Source organism: Peromyscus maniculatus, chromosome 8 (genome assembly GCF_049852395.1).
Source record: "Peromyscus maniculatus bairdii isolate BWxNUB_F1_BW_parent chromosome 8, HU_Pman_BW_mat_3.1, whole genome shotgun sequence".
Taxonomy (NCBI): domain Eukaryota; kingdom Metazoa; phylum Chordata; class Mammalia; order Rodentia; family Cricetidae; genus Peromyscus; species Peromyscus maniculatus.
This window is the reverse complement of record NC_134859.1, coordinates 42,944,563-42,972,119: the sequence shown is the minus strand read 5'-3', so window position 1 is coordinate 42,972,119 and position 27,557 is coordinate 42,944,563. Positions and strand designations below refer to the sequence as shown.

At 41.3% G+C, this 27,557-nt stretch overlaps 3 protein-coding genes across 3 annotated transcripts in view; 1 reads left to right on the top strand and 2 right to left on the bottom strand.

Moving 5' to 3' along the window:
* Positions 1 to 13,324, top strand: part of Cfap144 (cilia and flagella associated protein 144) — a 31,273-nt gene extending 17,949 nt beyond the window's left edge. Inside the window, exon 4 of the mRNA XM_076542467.1 lies at positions 13,121 to 13,324. Within this exon, the coding sequence (XP_076398582.1) occupies positions 13,121 to 13,231 (111 nt within the window). The 3' untranslated portion in view covers positions 13,232 to 13,324. The remainder of the gene's footprint in view (positions 1 to 13,120) is intronic.
* LOC102921467 (olfactory receptor 2T33-like) lies at positions 3,635 to 10,912 on the bottom strand. The gene is made up of 3 exons (XM_006984932.3): positions 10,276 to 10,912; positions 6,574 to 6,782; positions 3,635 to 5,018 (listed from the first exon to the last, which is right to left on the bottom strand). The coding sequence occupies exon 3, from the start codon at positions 5,014 to 5,016 to the stop codon at positions 4,075 to 4,077; it is 942 nt and encodes a 313-aa protein (XP_006984994.1). The 5' UTR covers positions 5,017 to 5,018; positions 6,574 to 6,782; positions 10,276 to 10,912; the 3' UTR covers positions 3,635 to 4,074.
* A 4,345-nt stretch (positions 13,325 to 17,669) lies between the features above and the next one.
* LOC102927946 (olfactory receptor 2T8-like) lies at positions 17,670 to 18,677 on the bottom strand. Its single transcript, XM_006984948.3, has one exon. The coding sequence runs from the start codon at positions 18,660 to 18,662 to the stop codon at positions 17,670 to 17,672; it is 993 nt and encodes a 330-aa protein (XP_006985010.3). The 5' UTR covers positions 18,663 to 18,677.
* Positions 18,678 to 27,557: the final 8,880 nt, after the last annotated feature.

The window sequence follows — 27,557 nt, the reverse complement described above, 5'->3', positions numbered from 1 at the left end:
AGCAATTGAAATAAAGAAGCCTGTGAAATTTTTTTTTCCTTCTTGGACTCAATTTGAGACAATTAAAGTTGTATTGTATGTACCTGTTTGTGTGCATTTGCAACAGGCTGTTATATTTTTATTTTATATTTTCATTTTTTGTGTCTGTATAGTAAAATAATAAAATAGTAATAGTAATAATAATAATAATAAAAACAATAACAGTAACAGCATCTCCAGGCTATATTCATATCGATGACACTTCCCAGGGTGAATGTATATGGATCTGTGTGTCCTGATGTTTGACCGTTTGCTTTTTTTTTTTTTAATTTGATATAATGTTTTTCTGTGTAACAGCTTTGGCTGTCCTGGAACTTGCTCTGTAGACCAAGCTGGCTTCAAACTCAGAGATGTCTGTCTCTGCCTCCCGAGTGCTGGGATTAAAGGTGTTTGCTATCACTATCTGGCTGACTCTTTGCTTTTGATGATTTTCAGTGCTGGGCATGCTGGGAACTTGGATCCGTGCCTTGCAACTTCTGAGTTATCTACTGCTATATAGAAACCACAGATTCTACAACTGGAAACAGATAATTTGAAACAAAACAAAACGAAATTTTTTTTTATCATGGATTATGTGTTAGGGAAATGGACCTGTTAAAAAATGTAAGATAATTTGGTGAACTTCAATCCCCATTTAAATTTAATTAAAGGAAAGTACAGATTTTTTAACATTACTTAACATTTATTTACTTATTTATATGAAACTGAGTGTCATATAGCTCAGGCTGGCTTACAAGCAAATTATTGAACTAAGTTAGTAGCAGAGGCTGGCCTTGAACTCCTGATCCTCCTACCTCCACCTCCCAGGTGCCGGGATTGCCACCACAGTGGGTTTGTTTATATGTTGCTGGAGATGGAAGCATTTTCCAACTGAGCTACTCCCCCAGCTCTTTGCATACATTTCTTTCATCAGATGTGGAACTTTATCAAACTGGCAAATCCTACTTGAATTCATGATTGATCGAATGTGTATAGTCTAAATTTAAATCCACATTGTTGTATTTTCTGAAAAAGCAAACAGCAAAACCCTCTAGGCTCCAGGTGAGCAAAGTGTGACCACCATGATACTCAGCGTAGAAGCTTTCTACAGGAGTGTGGCCATCCTTCCTAACAGAGCGTAGGTCCTTTTCTGTTTTGGCCACTGCTGTGCTGGGGCTTTAGAGGCTATCAAGTGATGCTGCCCTGTCACAGAATTGACATTGTTGCATGACTACATCAAGCCTTGAGAGGGTTTATGGGGTTTAAGAATGATGAGAGGCATTCAGCATCCTGCAAGAGAAAGAATGGGGCTCAGAAGCTCTGGGGAGCTGAGGGTGCACTCCATGTGAGTATCTGGTGTGGGTTCCTTAAGGACTGTATGACTAAGGGTGAGTAGCGAGGTCACCATCACAAAGATGGACTGTATCTGCCAAAAAGCACAGCCCAGAGGCCCAGATCAGCCATCTTGAACAAGGGAGAGATACATACTCTGCTGTTGCCCTTCCCACTCAGAGAAGGCACTCCTGAGATTCCTGGAGAATACACAGACTGGGACGGACATCCAGGAAGCTGGGAAGACCTCTTAGGATCAACACCTAAAGAAGAATTAAGTGAAAGATCCAAGCAGACTCCATAACAGGCTGCTCAGTCTTTTCTCAGAGATCAGGCCTCAATTTCAGTTTCCTGAGGCTTAAGCAAGCAGTTTCTGGAAGGGCTGTGAACAAAAGACATAGTCCTTGCAGTAACTCCCTTTCTGTAGGTACTCTGACTGCTCAAGGTTCTGTCAGTTGTTTACTGTCTGGGACGCCTCACCAACTTAGAGTTACGTGCATGGGTCAATGTGAACGTGCTAGGCCAGCCAGCCCCCATGGCAGCTCAAGGACAGAGCCTGGGACTTCTCCAGGCCTGCCCCAAATGATAACTGTAACCCCCAACCAGTAAATTCAAAGGTTACACACCCTCACTCAATCATATGATGCCAAGGCTTGCACCACCCTTCTTGCAGTTTTTTCCCTTTAACCCCCCCCCCCCCAGCTCAGGGCTGTCCTCCTTCACCTTTGTTGTGCCCACAGAAGACAGACAACACAGGTCAATAGTTCAGCAAAACAGAGGTCTTCCTGAGAGCACCAGTACCAGAGAAGGGTTGGAAAGAGTTAGGTGCTCACACACTAAGAGCATGCCCTGACGGAAAACCCAAATTCAGTATTCAAATGTTAAAGATGCAGGAGAGAAAGGAATTCCAATTTGGGGAACAGGCGGGGTGTGTGAAAAGGGTTAGCTCTGTCTTTTTACAGAGTAGCCTCAGGGTCAGCTCAGACGCTACTGCTAACGCCTCTCATGAGATCCAAGGATGTGGCTTGCCCAGTGCGCCTCGGTTTTGTCGAAAGGTGTGAGTCCCTCAGTAGAAAAATTGGTACACAACAAACATATATACAAACTGTCTGTCTTTCCTATGACAAGCTCTGAGGCTGAAAGTTGCCTCAAAGAAGTCAACAGGGTGATGGACTGTGATGTTGGCCTTTGTGGAGGTTCCTGGAGTCTGTGCCTCCTTCCTGTCCTTCTGCCTCTGCTGTGTCCTTTAGTACACCTGTACTCGGTGTCTCCCTCCATTCTCTGAGGCCATAACAGAATGCCACATCCTGGGTACCAAGGAAGGAATGGTAGTTCTCTGAATTCCAGGCCCTGCATCTGTCAGGGGTCTGCTTGTGTATTAGCAGATGGTGGAAGGACCAGAAAAGATGAGAGGGCTGACGATGGACGTTCGTGGAATGGACTGCACTTTGAAGACTGACCGACTGACTGACGCTTCAGTGATTGTGGAGGGATTGCAAGGTTGCAAGTCCAGAACCAAATTATCTTTGGCAGTCTTTAGTCTTCACGTGTACGTGACCTAACATATGAACGACGGTTAAGAAAATCTTTTGGGATACGCAGAGCGCTGGCTTCCAACAGCCTGCAGACCAAGAACGCTGCCAGGCAGCATGGGAGCCGGGACCCGAGATGTCCCTGCTCCACTCTTCTTGCCTACTTGCTGCCCCCCCCCCAAGTGTGTATGGAAGGCGTCTTGATTTAAGTTTCTTCATTCTACTACTATAAAAATCTAATGAAACTGCACCATGTTGGAAGATGGAGTTGAGGGTAACCTAAATCTGGAGGGGCCATGGTCACTCATTTTTGGCTCCAGGATAAACTATTTCTTATTTATTTTTAAGTGAGTTGTGTTTTTTTTGTATGGAAAGGGCCACACTCACTATTATTTTATTTATTATTTGAGACAGGATCTTATGTAATCCAGCTCTCCTGCATCAGCTTCCCAAGTACTGAGATCACAGGTGTTTGCCACCATGTTGAACTAACGTTTTTATAATGGCATGAATGCGCTTCCATCATGAGAGTGGAGCCCTTAGACCCAGTCACTTCTTAAAGATTTCATCTCTAAACACTCACTTGGAAATCTCATTACGATTGAGTTATGTTTTGGTTAGTGATATTTGTTCTCTTGTTAAAGACGTTAAGTATAGCTGTAATTTAAAAACCACCAGCCCTACCTGCTCATCTCCTTGGTCAGAATTCCCTGAATTGCAAATAGTTTTGGAAAATTCTCCCGAAACATTTTGACAAATGATTTATGTTTAATAATCCTTATTGGTTATGTATGTCATTACAATTGACTTCATAATAACAATAAATCAGGCACTACATTTTTTTTTTAAAAGTTACTATCCGTTTCTTCTTCTATCTCTTGATGTTTTACATCATATAACAAGAACTGAGTTACATGATTAAAGTCTAGCTAACCAGACCCGTGTCACTGGCTCTCATCTCTAAGGCCTTATTTTAAAAGAGAGTAGCTGGTGCAAGGGACACCAGCAGGGCAAGCTGATTTTTAATTGATTTTCCAAACCCTTGGTAAAAGAACATAAAACAACAAACGAGCATAAAGAAGTTGACAGAGCACACAAGAGTGAGTTCGGTGGATTAGATGAGCTGAGTCTGTGAGGGAGGTGTGCCTAACGTGAGTAGAGCTGTTTTGGTGAACGTCCCTCTGCACGTTTATCACGGCGCCTTCTGCAGCCACATCCTCAAGGCTCTCTTGACCTCCTTGTTCCTCACACTGTAAATGAGGGGGTTCAGCACCGGCGTGAAGATGGTGTAGAAGGCAGACACCACCTTGTCGCGCGCCCCTGGCTGCTGGGACTTGGGCCTCATGTAGATGAACATGATAGCCCCGTAGAACAGGCCCACCACCGTCAGGTGTGAAGAGCAGGTGGCAAAGGCCTTCTTCCGGGCTGCTGAGGATCGCATGCGGAGCACCGCGACCAGGATGAGCGAGTAGGAAGCCAGGATGAGGGACAGCGGGATCAGGAGCATCAGGATGCAGCAGATGTACATGAAGAACTCAAAGACTTTGGTGTCAGCACAGGCAAGGCGCACCAGGGAAGGCGCCTCACAGAAGAAGTGGTTGATAGTTCGAGAGCGGCAGAAGGGGAAACTCAGGATGGTGCCTGCTTGCATCAACCCGTCAGCGGCTCCCAGGAGCCAGGAGCCCAAGGTCAGGTGCACGCACAGCTTCGGGCTCATGAGGACATGATAGCGCAGGGGCTGACAGATAGCCACGTAGCGGTCATAGGACATGGCCGCCAGGAGGAAGCACTCGCCCCCTGCCAAGGTGAGGAACAGGAAGATCTGGGAGCCACAGCCTGCAGGGGAGATAGACCTCATGCTCATCAAGTAGTTGGCTGCCATCTTGGGGATGATGGTGGAGACTAGCATCATGTCCATGAGGGAGAGTTGGCTGAGAAGGAAGTACATGGGTGTGTGGAGCCTGGGGTCCCTGCAGATGAGGAGGATCATGAGAGTGTTGCCCATCAGGGAGGTGGTGAAGATTACTAACACCACAGAAAACAGGAAGGAGTGGGCTTGTGTGTGGCTGAAGAGCCCAAGAAGAATGAAGTCCATCTCTGTGGTGTTACTGGGAGTCTCCATGACTCTGGTCATACCTGGAAGGCAGGAGGATACTTTTTTTATTTTTTATTTTTTTGAGATAGGCTGTCCTCGAACTAACTCTGTAGACCAAGCTGGCCTCAAATTCAGAGATCCTCCTGCCTCTGCCGCCTGAGTGCTGGTGGATTAAAAGCATGTGCCACCATGCCTAGTCTGAGAATGATTTTTTTTAAGTGACTTGCAACAGCCTTAAAAATATTTGTTCAAATGACAGAAGATTTCAATTTAGTGGGATAATTGAATTTTTTTCTACAACCTGACATTGAGGTTATGGATCAGTGGGTAAGGAGCACTTGCTGCACAAGATTAAAGATATGAGTTTGGATCTCAGAACCCACATAAGAAGCTAGGTGTGGCCCTCATGTCTCTGTAGCTTAGCTCTGTGAAGGGCAGAGACCGAACGATTTCTAGGGCTCCCTGGCTGCCAGCCTAGCCCCACAAATGCAAGAGCATGGTTCAGGGAGAGACTCTGCCTCAAGGAAGTAAGACAGAGACTGAGAGAGGAGGACCTCAACACCCTCCTCTGGTCTGTCAGTGAACCCATACACATGAGTGTGTAACACACACACACACACACACACACACACACACACACACACACACTTCTGCATTGTCCACATTTGTTGCATCATATTTTAACTTTCAACTGAATTAAATAAAACAGAACAAATAGTCTTCTGCCTCATAATGTGTTTACCCCTATGCTTATTTTAATCACAGCATAAAAGAGGCATTGTTGTGTGATTTCAATTTCCTGCAGTTTGATATTTCTCAGTTGAAAGAACCCTAAATTCCTGTAAATTTGTGAGTGCTGCTGTGACCCGACTCATGACCTTTGCACCTTTCTTACGTATCTATTAAAGTAGTTCCAGATGAAAGTAAGGCAACATTCTTGTCATCATACTTTGCCATAAAGGAAAACCACATGGCTGAATTTCTCTCTTCTGTGTGTGAGGCCCTGCTGTCCTATACCATATGCAATGACCACAGATGCTTCACACCCCAGTGCCATGCCTCACACTATCAAGATTTCTTTCCTGATGAGAAGGATCGTTGGTTCATGTTGATTTCTTCCCTCCTCCTCTCTTTTCTTTCTTTCTTCCTTCTTTCTTTTTAAAATTTTTTTGATAGGGTTTCTCTGTGTAACAGTCCTGGCTGTCCTGGAACTTGCTTTGTAGACCAGGCTGGCCTTGAACTCACAGAGATCTGCCCGCCTCTTCCTTTCGAGTGCTGGGTTTAAAGGCATGTGTTACCACTGACTAGCTCATGCAGATTTCTTCTTACACTAGTTAATTACCTTTACTTAATACTCTCTCAAAAACGATACTAAATTTCATCAAATATTCCTATGGAAAATCGACAATTTCATGAAGACATAGAAGTAGGGGGGAACATAAATTGTGTTACAGACTTTCACACTTAGACTAACCCCATATTCTTAAGAATCTGACAGTTAACACTTGTGAAAATGTCATGTGGGCTTCCAGTGTCCCTAACAAACAACATGCAGAACACCTCCCGGGATCCCAGTGTTGGGGGCTCTCGACTTACCAACACTCTAGATTAAATCTCTTTCCTGTGAAGATCTGTTCAGTAGAAGGTGACTCAGGACTTTCTTCTCTATCTGCATGAAGTTCACCATTTCCTCCCAAATTCCAATGGCTGAAGAGCAGCCGACCAATGATTGCCAAGGGAATTCTGTTCAAGTTTCAACCATAATCTTTATGTAAGAATCATTTTCTAGTTTTTCTTTAGCTTGACTAGAATGGAAAGATAAATTTGTGAGTGGGTATTACATATTGTATAAATTCCAACAGATTTTTTTTCCAAGACAGAGTTTCTCTGTGTAACAATCATGTTTGTCTTGGAACTTGCTTTGTAGACCAGGCTAGCCTCGAACTCACAGAGATCTGCCTGACTCTGCCTTTAATCCCAAGTGCTGGGATTAAAGATGTGTGCCAGCACACCCACCATGTGTGTTCTCATCTCCCTATTTTGACAGTTAGGTGTTGTAAGGTGTAACAATAGCCATCACTCATGGAACATCAAGAGTGTTGTTAGTTTTAAGACGTGTGTTCCATGCTGAGGCCGAAAAACTCTGACCCCATTAATCTTTGGGCTAATCTGAAAAACTGCATGTGAAATTTCTCACTGGGTATGCTGGCACATGCCTTTAATTCCAGCACCTAGGAGGCAGAGGCAAGTAGATCTCTGTGAGTTCTAGGCCAGACTGGTCTACATAGCAAGTTCCAGGACAGCCAATGGTACACAGTGAGAGTCTAATAAAAAAAAAGTAAATCTTTTTTCCTGTTTTTTTATTAAAAATGTTTAAGTATTTTGTGACTTACGTATAGTGGCCTATCATAGTTGCACTTATTGCATATATCTTCAATGTATTTCACTCATTTCAAGTTATTTAATTGCATCGTTTTAAACCTATGGCATGTTTGGAATGCTACAGCACATTATTGTTTTTCAGACATTGGACTGTATTTCACTAGTGCAATACTGGGAAGGTTAGTGGTTATTAATACATGAAAGGCTTCTATGATCATTGTAAATTTGATATTACTGTGTGATAGCATTGAAAACATACTGTGACACCCATGAGACCCCCTTCTAGATACACAGACACAGACACAAACACACACAGACATATACACACATAAACATGAACACAGACACACACATATAGACACACACACATATACACGTAGATACAGACACAAACAGACATACACATGAGAGAGAGAGAGTGAGAGACAGAGAGAAGTATTTTAAAATAAGTTTAAATGAAAGTATTTTTCCAGGATCAGTAGAGCAGCTCTGTGGTGAAGCGTTTACCTTCCATGTTTGAAACCTCGGGTTTGGGTCCCATAGCCCCAAAGAACTATTACAATTATCTGACAATAGATGTCTCATACTCAAATATTTTTAAGAAAAAAATGTATCTCAGAACTAACTTACAATAGAACTTCCCTTATGTTTTAGTAACATGAAAATGTTTTCAATGTCTCCTTGGACTCTCCTGTCATTCATGTTTCATGGATTTCTTCTGACTGGAGAGTAATCCTACATGACAGCAGTTAATTCAGTCACTCTGATGTCGGAGAGTCTATAGTTAGTGTTTATGAGAGTTTTCTCTACACCTTCACTAAAGTATTGCCTTCTAAAAGCCAATAAGATGTTTATATGTCACAGAATTTTATTCATGCTTCAAATTTTTAAGTTATTTTAAGTTTGAAGCAATCAGGTAACAAACAAAATCTTATAATGTGTCATTTCATGACAAAGATATTTACTCAGGTGAATATAATAATGTGATTTCAAAGAATAAAGTGCAAGCTAAATTTGGAGATGAAAAGAATTGTCATTTTTTGTATTCCATTATGCTATACAAAGAAAACAGATAAATTCCCTCTTGCATTTATTGTCTTAATCAAAAAAGAAAAATATAATAAACTGTAGACTCCTGAATGCCTAGGCTAGATGAAATGATCAACTTTCAAGGAATTGATAAGTAGAATTCAGATAGGTTATATCATCTGTCTCATATAACCGCAATAGTAGGCTGTTTTGCTACCAAAAATATGCTTTAGCAAAATGGAAATAAGGAACAATTGACTTCAGATATTTATTTTTCAGAAAAGGTCTTACTGTGTAGCCCAGGCTGTCCTGGAACTTGGAGTTCTCCTGCCTCATCTTCCTGAGTGCTGGGATGAGAAATGCATGTCACAGAGCAGCGTAGATTATTACAGTTGTGCTGCTTTGGCCAAGGAAAAACAGCATACTTTTGTTGTTTAAATGACATGAAAACCTAGTCTGTACATTCCAGGGATACTACCATCCTGTCAGGAGTCAGTGTGGATCCATGGTCTTGTTCATGTACCTGCAGATTCCACATCTGGAGTGTATCCGTGTGATTACAGCACTTTAAAGTTAAACACATCTCTTAGAACAGCAGTTCTCAACCCCTCTGGTCTCACATATCAGATATCCTGCATGTCAGATGTTTACATTATGACTCATCACAGTAGCAAAATTACAGTTATGAAGTAGCAATAAAAATAACTTTACAGTTGGAGGTCACCACCACATAAGGAACTGTATTAAAGGGTGCCAGCATTAGGAAGGTTGAGAACCACTGTCGTAGATCAAAAAAGTCCCCGGTCAGTATTTTAAAGTAGGGACTTAACTGTCTTATATAGACTTGTTTTAATGAAATATGGCAGTTTAAATGGAGTACTTAACCAATTGCTCTTCTCAAGGAAGCTGCTCAAGAATCATTACTGGAGCCGGCAAGATGCCCAGTGGGTAAAGCACATCCTACGAAAGTCCGAGGACTTGGATTCGATCCCCAGAACCTATGTAACAGTGAAAGGAGAGAACAGACTCCCCAACATTGTCCTCTGCACACATACAATAATAATAATAATAATAATAATAATAATAATAATACAATTTAATAACAGAACTGTTACTTGTCCTAGAAGGAAGTGCATGAATTATTTAAATGATGGAATAGAATGCACTATCTATCTCAGGGTTGGACAAAACTTCTTTGGTATTGTCTGAATAACTTCACCTTGCTAAGAAAAACTATATATAATCAAAATTTATAAATCTTAAAAGTTTTCAATTAAGTACTGAAAATATCTAGTCTCAATGGACACTAAGGGCACAATTAAGACAATTACCATGCTTATGCACTAATATAGTACTGAGCTTTCCTCTGTGTTTCACACTATAAGTTGGGTTGTACTGAAGTCTGTCTCAGGACAGAAGTGAAAATCAAACAGAACTATTGTAATCTATAGTCAATCAGGAGTGGAAACTGAGCTGGCTCTGTCCCAAGGAAGTATTGAGAGTTGTCCTGGATTTTATCCTAAGAAATAACTTAAAAGAAAGGGGGAAACAAATTATATTCACAAAGGTTTTTTAATATTCCTCTAAAATGTGTAATGAGAAAAGCCGTGGAGGACCACTGGGCTGCTACAGTGGGACATCTAACAACCCAATGATCTTTCATATCACGTTAATTGGTAGAGACCAGCATCACGCTTTGTGGACTTTACAAAAGGTGATGTCAGAGTTAGGAGAGCAGGCTTAAGAGGTTATGAGGGGAGGTGTAGATACATTGGCTTCTCTATTCTCAAAAATGCTATGAATTATGGCATAGTCCCTAAAGTTGTGTAAGTGGAATATATTGTAACAAAACCCTGAGAGAACACCACCTGCAGTCCTCCCACTTACCTGTGTCAGGAGCTGTGCAGGACAATCCTGACTCTGTGGCTCTGATCCCACGAATTACCACCCAAAAGCTTAGTGCCACTTGTGCAGTGTGAAGCACACCTGCTCACGGTCCAGGTCATCCCACAGTCAGAGCGCACAATCCTCAGTAAGAGCACCGTTAGTGAAATCCAGCTGAAACTACGTTCTCTGTATATCAGCTCCTTAAAGTTAATTTTCAAATCCCAGGATATTTGATCCCTGATGTAACTACCCATATTGGTGACATCAGGAGACAGCCAGTTTGAAAGGGATCCACTTTTTAATATCATTACCTATGATAGTAAATTCATGATCTCACTCCTGGGAATGCATCAGTCACATTAACCTGTGCATTAATGACAATCTCTGTGTGTGGTATGATCTGGAAGCAGGATGGAGATGGACAAGATGTAAGAAATACTTGGCCTATAAAGGTACTCTTTGAAAATGGTGATGGCTCAACTGCAGAATTCAAGTTTGTAGCTGTAAGATTTGGCACCTGAATGCCTTGAGACTCAGGCTAATCATCTATAAAAAGGGCTAAGATATCTAACCCCGGCTGGTTTATTTACAGAGGTTACTGAACAGTGAGGTTACCGAGAAGCATTAGGTTTACCCCAAAGGTATCTGCTCCCACCTGGCCTTCTGATTTATGTATAAGGGGAGGTGTTTGTCTAATGTCTTACCTGGTTAAAAATATAAATTAAATCTATGTTATTCTACTTAACTAAGCTGTAACTGATTGGATGCACACTTCTGGGTGTGAACTGGCTGAGAAGTGAGAAGTCTGCTTGAGTTGTGTTCTCACAATTATACAGGAATTCTTAAAGCCAACAAACAGAGCTCTTTGAATCTTGTATTTAAATAGATTGGTACGTATAGGCATATGGAAGAACAATCAAACAGTTCTTGCTGGTAAGTCACAGTAAGGGGACTGGTGTTAATAAAAACACATTATTCATTTCAAAGAAACCTGAACAGAGGACTCTGAATATTTTTTACCATAAAGAAATGATAAATGTTTATGGTAACAGACACGTTAATTACCCTCAAATGATCATCATACACTATATACATGTATCATGTTGTGTGCCATAAACAAGAACAATGATTTTGGGTTCATTGTAGAAAAAGCTTAACATACAATTAATAAGATATTCAACCCCAAATTAAGAAAACAATTTATTTTAATATTTATTTGATTTTTACGTGTGTGTGCGCATAATCTGAAAATATGCCATCTTGAATACTGACATTTACAGACCATGTAACACATTGCAATTAAATATTTCTGTAATATAGAGACATATATTTATTAGTATAATCTTACTTCATAATTTAGTATTAGGCAAAAATTAGAAGAACATAATAGTGAGAGAACAGAATTGGCAGATGCCAATGTTGTCAAGTTTTTAGATTTCTTTTTTCACTGCCTCTCATTTTAAATTTCTACCCCAACTTTAAAATTCCAAATGTACATACCATTCCAGATATATATATACTTCTGTGAAAGCATGTGGTCATCATCATTCAGACCCTGATTGGTGTCATTTCAGTGGCATGTTCATTTACTAGGAGACAATGCTGTCCACTTAGTGGATATGTAGAGATATGTTAATATGAGCCTGCTCCAGTGTCCAGGGGTGTAGCTCTGTCTAATGAAAGATGTTCACCAGTTATAGTGAATATGACTGCAAAGTCTAGTCTCACATATCTAACTGGGTCATCATTAACCTGTTTAATTGGTAGAGAGAAATGTGTCTTTATATGATCCCTTGTTGCTGGCTTAAATATGGAAATGATAGACACCTATTCTGTAGTCAGAATCAGTATGCAACAATAGATGTCCAAACTTCCACTTTATAAGAAGTGGATCATTTCTATATGCTACAACCCATCATTCTGTACAATATCATGTGGATATATCGTTATCTAAGTACATTGTTTACACCTAGAAAAATAATCCAAACTAAATGTGACATAACTGCAAAGTTTACATTAAGTGAACATTATACTTGACCTAACCTGAGGGGATCTTTGCTGAAGGCAGGAAAGGTGAGCAGACTTCACACGTGGGGTGGTGGAGACAGAGGACCCGGGTGGAATTTGGAGTGTGAGAACACACCACTAAGGGTGGTGGTTTTTGTTAGTGGACTTAGCAGGGATTTGCTAAAACTGGACAAGACAGGGGATGGATATGGAGGTTATGAGAGACAGACCTAATTAAATAGAGCACAGGCCAGCCTGAGCAGTTTGGTCAATGAGAGAACCTTTTCCACGTGAAAAGGAAAGAAAATCATGGCAAAGGTAGAAAGTGGGTTCATTAGGTAACAGATCAATACAGAAAATTATTACAAAGTACAAATTATTTGACTCAGCATTTCTCCATTTTTAGAGAGAAGTTTATTGTGGATTCATAGATGGTTACTTAAGAGGAAGATAGCCAGCCTCTTTGCATAGAATGAGATTTATGTGTCACAGCACTCATGCTCCATACTCTCTCAACAAGCTCACACTTTTGTGAGGTAGCCCATGCAAGGAGCTGTCCCAGTAGCCAAGGAGCCTGGCTACAGTATATATATATGCCGCCTCTCCTCTGTGAGCTACTTTCCAGGGGTGGTGAGTCCTTAGGCAAGGCCCCCTTCAGGCAGCAGGGGATCTTTGATGTGAATGTTCACAGATCCATGTCACAGTGCAGGGTTTAGAAAGGAAAAGCCCTGCTGTCACAGGGGTGTGGGCCTGATTCAGACCCGCCTCTCCATCATGTAAGCCCTAGTCTGCCCCGTCCCTGACAGATTTCCTTCTGATCCTGTCCTCTCCCCTTTAGGTCAATCCAGAACGTCAGGACAACAGGCTGAACCACTTCAGGGTCTACAATGACATCACTCTGTACAAGGCTAAACTGTGGAGCTTGGGGGAAGATGATCACCAGAAGTAGCATTCTCTCTCAGGGGAGTGAGGCTGCACGCTGAATTCCCAAGGTGTGCGCCGCCCAGCGAAATAAATGCTGCTCTTGTTAAAAATTACACAAGACATATTTCACAGGCTATCACATTATGATTTAGAGTCAGGTAGTGTCTGACTAAAGAGTGCTTTCAGGAGGCCTTGCAGCATCACATAGGCAGAGGGAAGAGGAGGCATCCACAGAGAACGGAAGTGAGGTAAAGAAGCAACCTGATTGGTTATAACCTGTGCCCATCTTATTGGTACTGGTTTGAACAGTTGGCCACTGGTGATGGGAGTTGAAGCTCAGCTGCTTGTGTGAGAGAAGGTCTCAGACAAAATAAAACAGAATGAACAAACAAAATGCCGGGCGTGGCAGTGCACGCCTTTAATCCCAGCACTTGGGAGGCAGAGGCAGGCAGATCTCTTGAGTTCCTGGCCAGCCTGGTCTACAGAGTGCCATGACAATCAGGATTACACAGAGAAACTTTGTCTCAAAAATGAGGGAGAGAGGGAGGGAGGGAGAGGAGGAGGGAGGAAGAAAAGGAGAGAGAAAGCAGAGGAGAGTCTCAGTGTTGCACAACAGGTTAGGTTGAACTTTACTACCGTGTTCTGCTTTTGTTTCTGTCGCATGATAAACACCCCGAGAAAAAGCGGCATGGGGAGAAAGGGGTCACTTGGAAATGGTCCCATCAGTTCCGGGAAGTCAAGGCCGGAACTCAAGCTGGTCTCATCCTCAGTCAAGAGCAGAGAAACAAGTGCACCCACACTGCCTGCTTGCTGCAGAGTCTGGACATGAAATGGTCTGCCCCCCACATTCAGGGTGGGCCACCCTGCCTTAACAATCAATACAACCCCCGCAGGCATGCCGACAGACCAACCTGACCTAGACAATTCCACATAAAGACTCTCTTCTCAGGAGATTATAGGCTGTGCCAAGTTGACAGTTAAACAAACCAGCACATCACATACAGAAAACCGCCCAAAACTGACAAATGGAATTTTGCAAAGCAAAGAAACTAGTTAATTGAGAGCTTGCCCACATAATAAAAAAAAAGTCTGTGTTATTTGTGCAGAGGATCAGTATCTAGAACATACCACTGATTCAGAAAATTAAGCCAGAAATCAATCCAATCAATAATAGCCAAATGGAAATGGGCAGTTCTCAAACAATGAAGCAAAATGGCCAGTAACACATGAAAAATGTGCAGTCTCACTAGCCACCAGAGAAATGCAGATCAGAACTATGCAGGGATTCCAGCTTACTCAGAGAAAGCTCACTCACTGCTGGTGGGAGTGTACACTAGTCTTGCCACTGTGCAAGTCAAGATGGAGTTTACTAGAAAAACTAAAAAATGGGTGGTGGTGGTGCATGCCTTTAATCCCAGCACTCGGGAGACAGAGCCAGGTGGATCTCTGTGAGTTGGAGGCTAGTCTGGTCTACAGAGCGAGATCCAGGACAGGCACCAAAACTACACAGAGAAATCCTGTCTTGAAAAACAAACAAACAAACAAACAACAACAACAACAACAAAACCTCCCAAAAAACCAACAAACAACAAAACAAAACAAAACCTAACAAAAAACCCCTACTGCCCAATGGATTCCAAGTTAGCATGTCAGTGTTTACTGCTGTGATTTTCACAATAGATGAACTGTGGAACCAGACTCAGTATCCATCATCAGAGGAATGGATAGAAGACATGGGGTTTACATATACAATGGAATCTTCTTCAGTCATAAAGAAAAATAAATTATGTAGTTTGCAGGAAAATGGATAAAACCAGAGATGATATTAAGTGATTTAAAGCCATCTGAGGAAGACAAATATTGTATGTTCTTCTCATTTGAGCTTCCTAGATTTTATAGCAAAACAAAATTATGTATGTACAAGTGAAATTGTGCAGGACAACACTGACTAGCTGATGGGAGGGAAGGAGAGAAAGGGTAGGGTAGGGAATATGGAGGGGGATTTACTCCCAGTCCAACGTATACTGGAATGAAAATGTCCTTGTGTAACACAATACCATGTAGAATGAGTATGCACTTCCTTCTTTTCCTTACTAATTATTATTATTATTTTGAGATAGTCCTACTATGTAGCTATGGTTGGACTGGAATTTATGTAGACTAGGTGGGCCTTGAAATCACAGAGATCTATCTGCTTCCATCTCTTGAGATGTGGAGCAGAAGAGGAAGTTATACCAATGAACAAATGGAAATCCAGAATTAATGAATGAGGTCCTCCCTGAAGACCTCTGCCGTACGAGAGCAAAGGGAGCTGAGGAGGTAAGCGGGTTGGCAAGATGGCTCACCTCCTGTCCAACATGCATAGGAGATATTTACCCAAGCGCGCTTCCTGCTTCAGTCCAGGGCTGGGTCTGCAGAGCATCCCAGAACACTTGGTGTCTCTACAGGACTTGGCCTTTAGCACTCAGCAGGTGGAGGCAGGCAAATCAGGAATTCAAGTTTAAAACAATAGCAAACAAGACAAAACAAGAAACATAATGACAAAAAGAAAGGAAAAAGAAAATCAATGCACTTTGCTCTACTAAGCTATCTTCATTTTCATAGTGATTAACATCAAAACCAGCTAAGGATGTGGTCCTCAGTGAAAGGGGAAATCAGAGTCAAAAGTAAACCAAATCAGTCCAAAAGGAAGTACTGAATGAATGATTATTATGATTGTAAGTTTATTATTATTTTATGACAAGTTAAAAAGTTCCTATTTCATCCAGGCTAAGAGTACTCCAACCTACTGAATGTGTCCTAAAGATAATGCAGAAACTAAATAGTTACTGTGGTTATCATTTGATCAAAGTGTCCCCGTGTCACAGGAGCCACCGAATAAACATCACAAATGGGTTGAGCTGCATCAGAGTCCTGGACTCATGTTCATATTTGGGGCATTTTCAAAAGCTCTGAAGGACCTGCAGAGGTGGATCACATCACACCTTTCTGGTTCACCTTTCGTAGACTCTGCCTGCCATCTTATGTGAGATGTGCAGGGCAACATTAATGCTGTTGGAGAAAAGGAAATACTATGGAGAAGGGCTTCAGATGAAAACAGCATTAACGAAAGTAGAGGGATAAAAAGATTAATCTTTGTTATTCTAATGCATTATCTTAGAGTTGCTTTTGCATTTGTTTTGTCTTTGGAAAACAATATATTTATAAACATTTCTAATATATAAATGTATATTAGTAATTATTTTATTTGTAAAAGTGATACTTTAAAAATGTTCTAAATTTATTACCAAGAAATTACTGTAGGCTTATAACTTGCCAGAAAATGATGGGATGTATACTCTGCCATCTAAAGCTTTGTTTTTAAACTCTATTTTCATCCTTCACCTGAAATGTTGTGTATTAGGACACTATTCTTCATAAGAAAGGTTTCAGGTTTTTCGGGGGCTGAATTCCTTGATGGAACAGAAACAGGAGCTGGAATCATCTCAACCAACAGTCAAGACTCGTTGCTTCGAGTAAAGTGGAAGAGACTGAAAAGGAACCCCCAAGTCCACACGAAGTGAAAAAGCCCAGACACTGAATGAGAACATTCTAACATACAGCTTTATTTTAAAATTCCAAATACTCCTATGAGTATCTGAGTGAATCACTAGTTGTTTGCTGGGGAACCAGGAGCATTTTTTATTTGTATTTTGCAAGACTGAAATACAAAGTTAACCAAAGAAGATACCCAGCCTATCAGTAAATCTGTATAAAAACACTCAGCCTCAGAAACTACCAGGGAAATACACACAGGAAGCAGGATGAGGTGCTGCCAGACTTCCTGAGTGGAAAGGGTTGATAAAGCCTGGGGCAGCTGCACCCTGTGTGAACTGCTTGTGGGAGTTCAAAATTAAACAATCTAATAAAAGGTTCATCATCCATCTACCAAGTGTATCTACATAAAAATGTAATTGAGCCGGGCGGTGGTGGTGCACGCCTTTAATCCCAGCACTCGGGAGGCAGAGCCAGGCGGATCTCTGTGAGTTCGAGGCCAGCCTGGGCTACCAAGTGAGTTCCAGGAAAGGCGCAAAGCTACACAGAGAAACCCTGTCTCGAAAAACCAAAAAAAAAAAAAAAAAATGTAATTGAAATAAGGTTGAAGGCCTTCCACATGTCCATCACAAATCAGGGAACAAGTGGTGGCTTTTGAAACACTGGGCACCATTATCAATTTAAAAGAATAGCTTCTGGTGTGTGTAAAAATGCAGAGAATCTTCACAACGTATTAAACACACACACACACACACACACACACACACACACACACACACACACACACACACACACACACACAGCTTCTTTCCCCCAGTTCCAAGCACAGGATAGAAGACTTAAGGTAGAAAACTAACAACAGAGCTTGGAATTCTCAGTGGCCTCAGGTATCCCCTGGGCATCCTGAGACATTATCCCTGGGAAGGGGGCTACTGTGTACCTTTCCTCTTTGTACAACCACCCAAATCCAGGCAAACCAAGGCATCCTTTCTAGTGAGGGGAGCGCAGTGGGCAACACGCTTCCTCAGGCTGCCCTTGACCTCACTGTTCCGAAGACTGTAGATGAGGGGGTTCAGCATGGGGGTGACAATAGTGTAGAAGGCGGATACAATCTTGTCATGCTTAGCTGACCTGGAAGATGTCGGCCTCATGTAGATGAAAATGGCAGCTCCATAAAAGAGTGTCACCACTGCCAGGTGCGAGGAGCAGGTGGCAAAGGCCTTCTTGCCGGCTTCTACGGATCTCATTTGGAGGACAGTGGCCAGGATGAGGCCGTACGACGTCAGGATGAGGGATAAGGGGACCAGAAGCATCAGCACACAGCAGATGTACATGACAAACTCAAAGGCAGCCGTGTTACCACAAGCCAGGCGCAACAACACAGGGGCCTCACAGAAGAAGTGATCCATTTCATTCCCGCGGCAAAACCGGAAGCTCAGGGTGGCAGCGGCCTGCATGGCTCCATCAGCTGCTCCCAGGAGCCACGACCCCAAGCTCAGTCTCAGACATAACTGCCAGCTCATGAGAACCGAGTAGCGCAGTGGGCGGCAGATAGCCACGTAGCGGTCGTAGGACATGGCTGCTAAGAGGAAGCATTCTCCACCTCCTAGTGTGAGGAAGATGAAGATCTGGAAGCCACAGCCAGAAGCAGAGATGGATTTCTTGCCCGTTAAATAATGAGCTGCCATTTGGGGCACTATGGTGGAGACCAGCATCATGTCCATAAGGGAGAGTTGGCTCAGGAGAAAGTACATGGGTGTATGGAGCCGGCGGTCCTGGTGAATCAGGAGAAGCAGGAGGGCGTTGCCTACTACGGAATTGAGGGCCACAGTCAGAACCAGCACAAAGAGAACCAGGTGGGCTCTGGTGTGGTTAAAGAGTCCCAGGAGAATGAACCCTGCTGTGGCATTCCCCATGTCCATGATCTACAGCAGAAGCGACACCTCAAACGGAAGATCAGAAGAGAGTTTCATCATCTGCGATGCTGTGTGAACTACATCAACAGAGAAGGTTGATTCATTATACCGTTGAACTCACTGTCCTGGTGAAATGTGTCAGTTAGACCTTGGGAATGAAAACACTTATTTTAATGTGTGACTGTGTTGGAACATTTTGCAAGCACAGATGGCCTTCCTCCTTTAGTAAATGGGGAGCTTCCCTAGTTTAACTTGGTAAGTACCTTACAGCTTGTCTTTAGGGGAAGGCTTTTCAAGATGCCTGGAAGGTTGCCTATGAGAAACGGTGAAACCCACTTCAAGCCCATCTGTGCTTGCAAAATATTCCAACACAGTCGCACATTAACATAAGCCTTTTCATTCCCAAGGTCTACCTGACACATCTCACCAGGACAGTGAGTTCAATGGTATAATGAATCAACCTTCTCTGTAAGCTGCAAGTAACTCCTGACTTTCCATTACTTGATAGCCACATAAATGGTTGAGAACTATTTGTGAATTTGTCATTTATGGTTTCATGGGCATTCCGTTTTGCATCAACAAGTCTTTGGAGCTTAAGTAAATATTGGTTATATACAACTTAGGGACTTGTTAATGTAGGTGACATATTTACTACATCAAAATTTTTGCTTATTTATTGAGACAAGGGGTCATGTATCCAAGGCTGGCCTTGAATTTGCTATGTCGTAAAAAATGATCTGGGAACTCTGATCTCATTGTCTCTTCCTCCTGATTGCTGAGATTATAGTGATGTGCCATAATGTCTGATTTATGTCACGCTGGGGATTAGACACAGGGCTTTGTGCATGGCATGTAAAAATTCTACCTCCTAAATCACATCACTTTACTGAAAACACCAAATTCACATGGTTCTGACACTGAATGATCAAGATCTTGCCAAACAAAGGGGTGTTTGCTCTTGGATCTAGAAAAGGAAGTCAGACTCTGTGGACAGAGGCTTAACTCGCCCTGGGGTAGGAGTTAACTTGGTTCTGTTTACATATGTTGACCCTTCAGATGACAACAGCCTTCTTGGGGGTCTCTCCTCTGCGAAGCTGTAATGCTAAATGCACACTTTAATGAACTGTTCCAAATATTTGCTCTATTAGACAGCCCCTCCCTCTTTATAGCCGCACAAACTCCCCCTTTAGTGGATAGCTCAGAGACCCCAGCTCTTGCCTAATTGTAGAGAAAACAATTATTCCTGCTTCATTCTCAGGGGACTTTAAAGCTTTACTTTCATTTTAACCTTTGACTTCCTGGTGCCAAGATTGTTTGAGCTTATTGAATCAAAATGTCCACCCTACAAAGTTGTGGACACTAATTCATTCTCAAGGTCGCTGTCGAGTTCAAATGTCTTGAGGCAGCCTGTGCCTTCTGGGGTACCTCCCGGGTTTCTTCCCAGGTAATATCAAAACTATGACTGAAACAATGGCACTATGACTCACTCGGCCCCTGACCAAGTCCCTGAGAATTTTAGTTAGTTGTTTGAAAGGTAACATACACTTTTGCTCCATGGAAACTCTATGGAACCATGGCCACCTCTCTCAGGACATCACACTGCTGACCACTCAGAACCCTTCTAACATTTTTTTCACTGTTCCAACCTCTCGTTATCGAAGATTGGTGTCATTTAGATGCTGGAGGGCAGGGAGCAACTTTCTTCAATTAATTTCTGCAGCCACAGTAACTGTTTTATGTGACATAGTCACTCGGGTTGTCATTAGGCGCCCTCCCTGCCAGAATCCATCTTCTAAATTCTCTTAATGCCTCCAAATGAGAACACTGCACTCTACTAGGCAACTCCCTGTTCTTTTTGCCCCATACCCTCTGGCAGCCGCTATTCTCTCTTATGTGTCCCTGGGACATATGGATGCTGGAATCCCACAGCACCCATCTATTTGTGACTGTACCTTAAACCATATCTGAAGTCCTGAGGGCTCATGGATGTTACAACTGACTTCATTTTTCAGGAAGTCAGTGGTCCACTGTGTGGTATATTGTGATTGTTGTTTACCGGTCTGTAGCCAGTACAGCAGGCCCTTCTCTCCTGTTGTGGATATGTGTGCACCAATTTAATAAGATACTTGACAACAGATGTTGGAGTTTGTATTTTGGTAAAGAAATAAAGTACCACACAAAGCAGCAGTGATGAATCTTCATTTAAAACATGCAAGAGAAGTATATGTGTTTTCAGAAAACCAGTTCAACTGCTTTCCCTTACCTCTCTGGTTTTTTTTTAAGAACACATTTTCTGTTTTATTCTATTTATACAACACTGGAGACTGAACATAGGGTCTCATACAGGCTTGGCAATCTCTCTATCAATGAGTTATATTCCCAGCCCTAGAAAATATATATTATGAAATTTCTACTTATATATAAGTCATTTTAAAATTAGAAGTGATCTGCTCAACTTCTTAGTGGCAATATGTGATATATGTATACATTTTAAAGGTGAAATAAATGATTAAATGTCATCAGTCATTATGAATCTAGTTGTGTGGTCAACTTGTCTTTATTAAAAGTATCGCCTATATCTCTTTATACAAATGAGACAAGTTACTACTAGTTAAAAAGTTCATAAGCCTCCACTATAGGGATAAAATCCTAAAAAACTGACCATGGAAACACATCATGGTTAAAACTGGTCCTAAAAAATTAGCTCATTTGGGAAACATGCTAAATGTGTTACTGTGGAATGCAAGACCTCCAGCCTGACCAGTGCAGGCAATGGGGAGCTGTTCTACCCTGGAAAATAAGGGCTTCCTTTTCCTCTCCTTGCTCTGTGTCCACTGAGTCAGACATCCCCTTGCTACATTTCCGTAGTTCTTTCTAGAATAGTGGGAACATGGTGGCATCTTTACTCAAAACTACACTCACATCTTTTGCATTTGAAATCACAGGCTGAGACAGATGCCTTCATTTTCTTCTTACAAAAGCCTCTTGAGAAACCACAGAAAAGTCAGAATGCATAATATCCTTTTCATATTTCCCCAAATTCATTGTTAATATGTAATTTTAAAAGTCTAAATTTTAGGATACTGAAATGAAAATTAATCTCTATGTGAAAAATAAGGCAGCAGCAGAGGACTTGTTTATATTAATAAAATTATGGGTTTGTTTTGAAAGAATTAATCTAACTAATGTCAGCACCCACTTGCACATATTTTAATTCATCAAGTACCAAGATGTGTAACTGGGAAGAGTTTCTTTGAAAAATGTACAGGGTGGTGGGGCTGGTTTTTCCATTTTCTAGAGTTAAACTACACAAAGAAATATTCAGACATGAAGAGGTTGTCGTACCTACCTACAAGAGTCAAAACTGATGCCCGGCAGCCTGGATCTGTGCCCTCAGAGACACATCTGGATGTCTCCACCTGGAGAGAAGTTTTGCCTAGCCTGGCCCTCCACCTCCCTTATATCTCTGCCTGGACTGACCTGTGGTGAGGATGGCCCACTGCCAGCCTGGGCTGCAGACACTATCCTATCAACAATACCCCAGAGCTGCTGGAGTGACAGTTCAGTTGCCAACAGTGTTCACTGTGCTGAGAAATTAAAAAAATTCCCAAGAGATTGTAAATTTTTTACACATATCATAAAGTCGTGAATCATGGAAATGACAGAGAATCTCGCAAGAGAAAAAAAAATGTACATAAATGTCTTTGAAAGGGTATTGTGATTTCAAATGTATGAATCAAGAAATCATGTGATTCTGGTGTCATGTAATTCTGGTATTCCTTGCACAGACTTCAGCAGATGTTTATTTTCACTTGCAATAGGCTGTTATATTTTGATTTTAAATTTCTTTTTTTGTGTGTCTGTATAGTAATATAATAATAACAACAACAACAACAACAATAACAATAACAGTGACAGCATCTCCAGGCTGTATTCATATCGATGACACTTCCCAGGTTGAATGTATATGGATCTGTGTTTCGTGATGTTTGACTATTTGCTTTTTTTTTTTTTTTTTTTGAGACAAAGTTTTTCTGTGTAACAGCTTTTGGCTGTCCTGGATCTCACTCTGTACACCAAGCTGGCCTCAAACTCACAGAGATGTCTGCCTCTGCCTCCCAAGTGCTGGGATTAAAGGTGTGTGCCATTACTACCTGACTGACTCTTTGTTTTTGATGTTTTTTAGTGCTGGCCACCCTGGGAACTTGGGATCCATACCTTAGAACTTCTGAGTTATCTACTGCTCTATAGAAACCCCAGATTCTACAACTAGAAACTGATAATTGGAAACAAACAAAAATTCTTTATCATGGATTATGTGTTAGGGAAATGGACCTGTTAAAAAATATAAGATAATTTGGTAAACTACAATCCCCATTTAATTTTATTTAGAGAAAAGTGCAGATTTTTACATTACTTAACATTTATTTACTTATTTATATGAAACTGAGTGTCATGTAGCTCAGGCTGGCTTACTAGCAAATTATCAAACTAGCTTAGTAGCAGAGGCTGGCCTTGAACTCCTGATCCTCCTACCTCCACCTCCCAGGTGCGGGGATTGCCACCACAGTGAGTTTGTTTATATGTTGCTGGAGATGGAAGCATTTTCCAACTGAGCTACTCCCCCAGCTCTTTGCATACATTTCTTTCATCAGATGTGGAACTTTATCAAACTGGCAAATCCTACTTGAATTTATGATCGATTGAATGTGTATAGTCTAAATTTAAACCCACATTGTTGTATTTTCTGAAAAAGCAAACAGCAAAACCCTCTAGGCTCCAGGTGAGTAAAGTGCGACCACCATGACACTCAGAGCAGAAGCTTTCTACAGGAGCGAGGCCATCCTTTCTAACAGAGCGTAGGTCCTTTTCTGTTTTGGCCACTGCTGTGCTGGGCTTTAGAGGCTATCAAGTGATGCTGCCCTGTCACAGAATTGACATTGTTGCATGACTACATCAAGCCTTGAGAGAGTCTATGGGGTTCAAAAATGACGAGAGGCATTCAGAGTCTTGCAAGAGAAAGAATGGGTCTCAGAAGCTCTGGGGAGCTGAGGGTGCACTCCATGTAAGTATCTGGTGTGGGTTCCTTAAGGACTGTATGACTAAGGGTGAGTAGCAAGGTCACCATCACAAAGATGGACTGTATCTGCCAAAAAGCACAGCCCAGAGGCCCAGATCAGCCATCTTGAACATGGGAGAGATACATACTCTGCTGTTGCCCTTCCCACTCAGAGAAGGCACTCCTGAGATTCCTGGAGAATACACAGACTGGGACTGGCATCCAGGAAGCAGGAAGCTGGGAAGACCTCTTAGGATCGACACTTAAAGAAGAATTAAGTGAAAGAACCAAGCAGACTCCATAACAGGCTGCTCAGTCTTTTTCAGAGATCAGGCCTCAATTTCAGTTTCCTGAGGCTTAAGCAAGCAGTTTCTGGAAGGGCTGTGAACAAAAGACATAGTCCTCGCAATAACTCCCTTTCTGCATGTACTCTGACTGCTCAAGGTTCAGTCAATTGTTTACTGTCTGGGACCCCTCACCAACTTAGAGTTACGTGCATGGGTCAATGTGAACGTGCTAGGCCAGCCAGCCCCCATGGCAGCTCAAGGACAGAGCCTGGGACTTGTCCAGGCCTGCCCAAAATGATAACTGTAAACCCCAACCAGTAAATTCAAAGGTTACATACCCTCACCTAATCCTATGATGCCAAGACTTGTACCACCCTGCTTGCGGTTTTTCCCTTTAAAAACCCCTTACCCTGAGAACTTAGAGCTTGGGGGTGTAAGCCTGAAGGGTTAGGGTGCAAGCCTGGGCTTGGTCCTCATCCAACACACTGGCTAGCCAGGTGAAGGAGGACAGCTCTGACTGGTTAAAAATATAAATTAAATCTATGTTATTCTACTTAACTGAGCTGTAACTGATTGGATGCACACTTCTGGGTGTGAACTGGCTGAGAAGTGAGAAGTCTGCTTGAGTTGTGTTCTCACAATTATACAGGAATTCTTAAAGCCAACAAACAGAGCTCTTTGAATCTTGTATTTAAATAGATTGGTACCTATAGGCACACGGAAGAATAACCAAACAGTTCTTGCTGGTAAGTCACAGTAAGGTGACTGGTGTTAATAAAAACACATTATTCATTTCAAAGAAACCTGAACAGAGGACTCTGAATATTTTTTACCATAAAGAAATGATAAATGTTTATGGTAACAGACACGTTAATTACCCTCAAATGATCTTCATACACTATATACATGTATCATGTTGTATGCCACAAACAAGAACAATTGTTTTGTGCTCATTGTATAAAAAGCTTAACATACAATTAATAAGATATTCAACCCCAAATTAAGAAAACAATTTTTTATTTTAATATTTATTTGATTTTTACGTGTGTGTGTGTGTGTGTGTGTGTGTGTGTGTGTGTGTGTGTGTGTGTATGTCTTTGTGAGGGCATGTGCATATGAGTGAAATATCCACAGAGGCCAGAAGTGGGCATTGAATCCTCTGAAGCTAGGCACAGGCAGTTGTGAGTCACCTGATGGGTCCTGGCAACTGAATTTAAGTCCCCTCCAAGACCAATACCTGCTTAACTGTTGAGTCATCTCTCTCTTTATTTTTAAGTTTGAACAGTTTATTATTATAGATGGTAGAATTTGTTTTACACTTCAACTAAAATGATAACCTTTAATAATCTGAAAATATGCCATCTTTAATACAGACATTTACAGACCATGTAACACATTGCAATTAAATATTTCTGTAATATAGAGACATATTTATTAGTATAATCTTACTTCATAATTTAGTATTAGGCAAAAATTAGAAGAACATAATAGTAAGAGAACAGAATTGGCAGATGCCAATGTTGTCAAGTTTTTAGATTTCTTTCTTTCACTGCCTCTCATTTTAAATTTCTACCCCAACTTTAAAATTCCAAATGTACATCCCATTCCAGATATATATATATATATATATATATATATACTTCTGTGAAAGCATGTGGTCATCATCATTCAGACCCTGATTGGTGTCATTTCAGTGGCATGTTCATTTACTAGGAGACAATGCTGTCCACTTAGTGGATATGTAGAGATATGTCAATATGAGCCTGCTCCAGTGTCCAGGGGTGTAGCTCTGTCTAATGAAAGATGTTCACCAGTTACAGTGAATATGACTGCAAAGTCTAGTCTCACATATCTAACTGGGTCATGATTAACCTGTTTAATTGGTAGAGAGAAATGTGTCTTTATATGATCCCTTGTTGCTGGCTTAAATATGGAAGTGATAGACAGCTATTCTGGAGTCAGAATCAGTATGCAACAATAGATGTCCAAACTTCCACTTTATAAGAAGTGGATCATTTCTATATGCTACAACCCATCATTCTGTACAATATCATATGGATATGTAGTTATCTGAGTACATTGTTTATACCTAGAAAAATAATCCAAACTAAATGTGACATAACTGCAAAGTTTACATTATACTTGAACATTTTACAACGCTTTGCTGGTATCTTTTTACTGATGATTATTGAAGAAATAAAGGTTTTTTATTATGAGTAGAATATCAAAATAGGTTTTCATGAATATAGACTATGAATTATTATTATTTTTTTTTGGTTTTTTGAGACAGGGTTTCTCTGTGTAGCTCTTTGCCTTTCCTGGAACTCGCTTTGTAGACCAGGCTGGCCGCGAAATCACAGAGATCCTCCTGGCTCTGTCTCTCGAGTATTATTTTAATATAAAAGTTATTACATTTTAAAAATGCCTTTGCTTGGTTTATTTTAAAAGTGTGATCAGTTCTTACTGTACATAAGCTATATTTTAGAAGCAGATGTATACATTTCCCATCAAAATAAGAGACATTACTTTTACTCATAAGTAATTATGAGTAAATTCATTAGTTTGAAAAAAGTTTTCTCCTTTGATTCACACATGTTTAATTGAGAAAAGAAAATCAGTGACATTTCCATATTCTGTCCCAATGATCAAGAGATGTCAGATGCACTTAGTCTGCCTCTCTGCCACAGATGAATGCTATTTCATAGTTACACATGGTGAATAAAACACTGTTCTGAGCCTTTCCACGGGGCTCAAAGAAGAAGAAAAGACGAGGAAAGAAAGTGAGCTGTGTTTCTGCCTGTCCAGACTGTTCATGTAGATCTCATCCATTTCTCCATCATTGGGCAATCCCTGTGTCTTTCTTGGGGTCCTGTTTTCTAGGTAGCCTCCCTGGTGTTGTGAGTAGCAGTCCAATTATCCTTGTTCCACATCTATTATCCTCCCATGAGTGAGTACATACCATGTTTGTCTTTCTGAGTCTGGGTTACTTCACTCAGGATGATTTTTTCTAGATCCATCCATTTGCCTGCAAACCTCATGAAGTCATTGTTTTTCTCTGCTGAGTACTATTCCAATGTGAATATGTACCATCTTTTATTTATCCATTCTTCAGTTGAAGGGCATCTAGGTTGTTTCCAGGTTCTGGCTATTACAAACAATGCTGATATGAACATAGCTGAGCAAGTGCCCTTGTGGTATGATTGAGCATTCCTTGGGTATATGCCCAAGAGTGGTATAGCTGGATCTTGGGGGAGATTGATTCCCAATTTTCTAAGAAAGCGCCATATTGATTTCCAAAGTGGTTGTAGAAGCTTGCATTCCCACCAGCAGTGAAGGAGAGTTCCCCTAGCTCCACATCCTCTCCAGCATAAGGTGTCTTCAGTGTTTTTGGTCTTAGCCATTCTGACAGGTGGTATCTCAGAGTTGTTTTGATTTGCATTTCCCTCATAATTAGGGATGTTGAGCAATTCCTTAAATGTCTTTCAGCCATTTGAGTTTCCTTTGTTGAGAATTCTCTGTTTAGTTCTATAGCCCATTTCTTAATTGGACTGTTGG

Coding starts and splice junctions, on each gene's coding strand:
- LOC102927946 (XM_006984948.3), bottom strand. CDS start 18,662: ATGGACATGGGGAATGCCACAGCAGGGTTCATTCTCCTGGGACTCTTT.
- LOC102921467 (XM_006984932.3), bottom strand. CDS start 5,016: ATGACCAGAGTCATGGAGACTCCCAGTAACACCACAGAGATGGACTTC.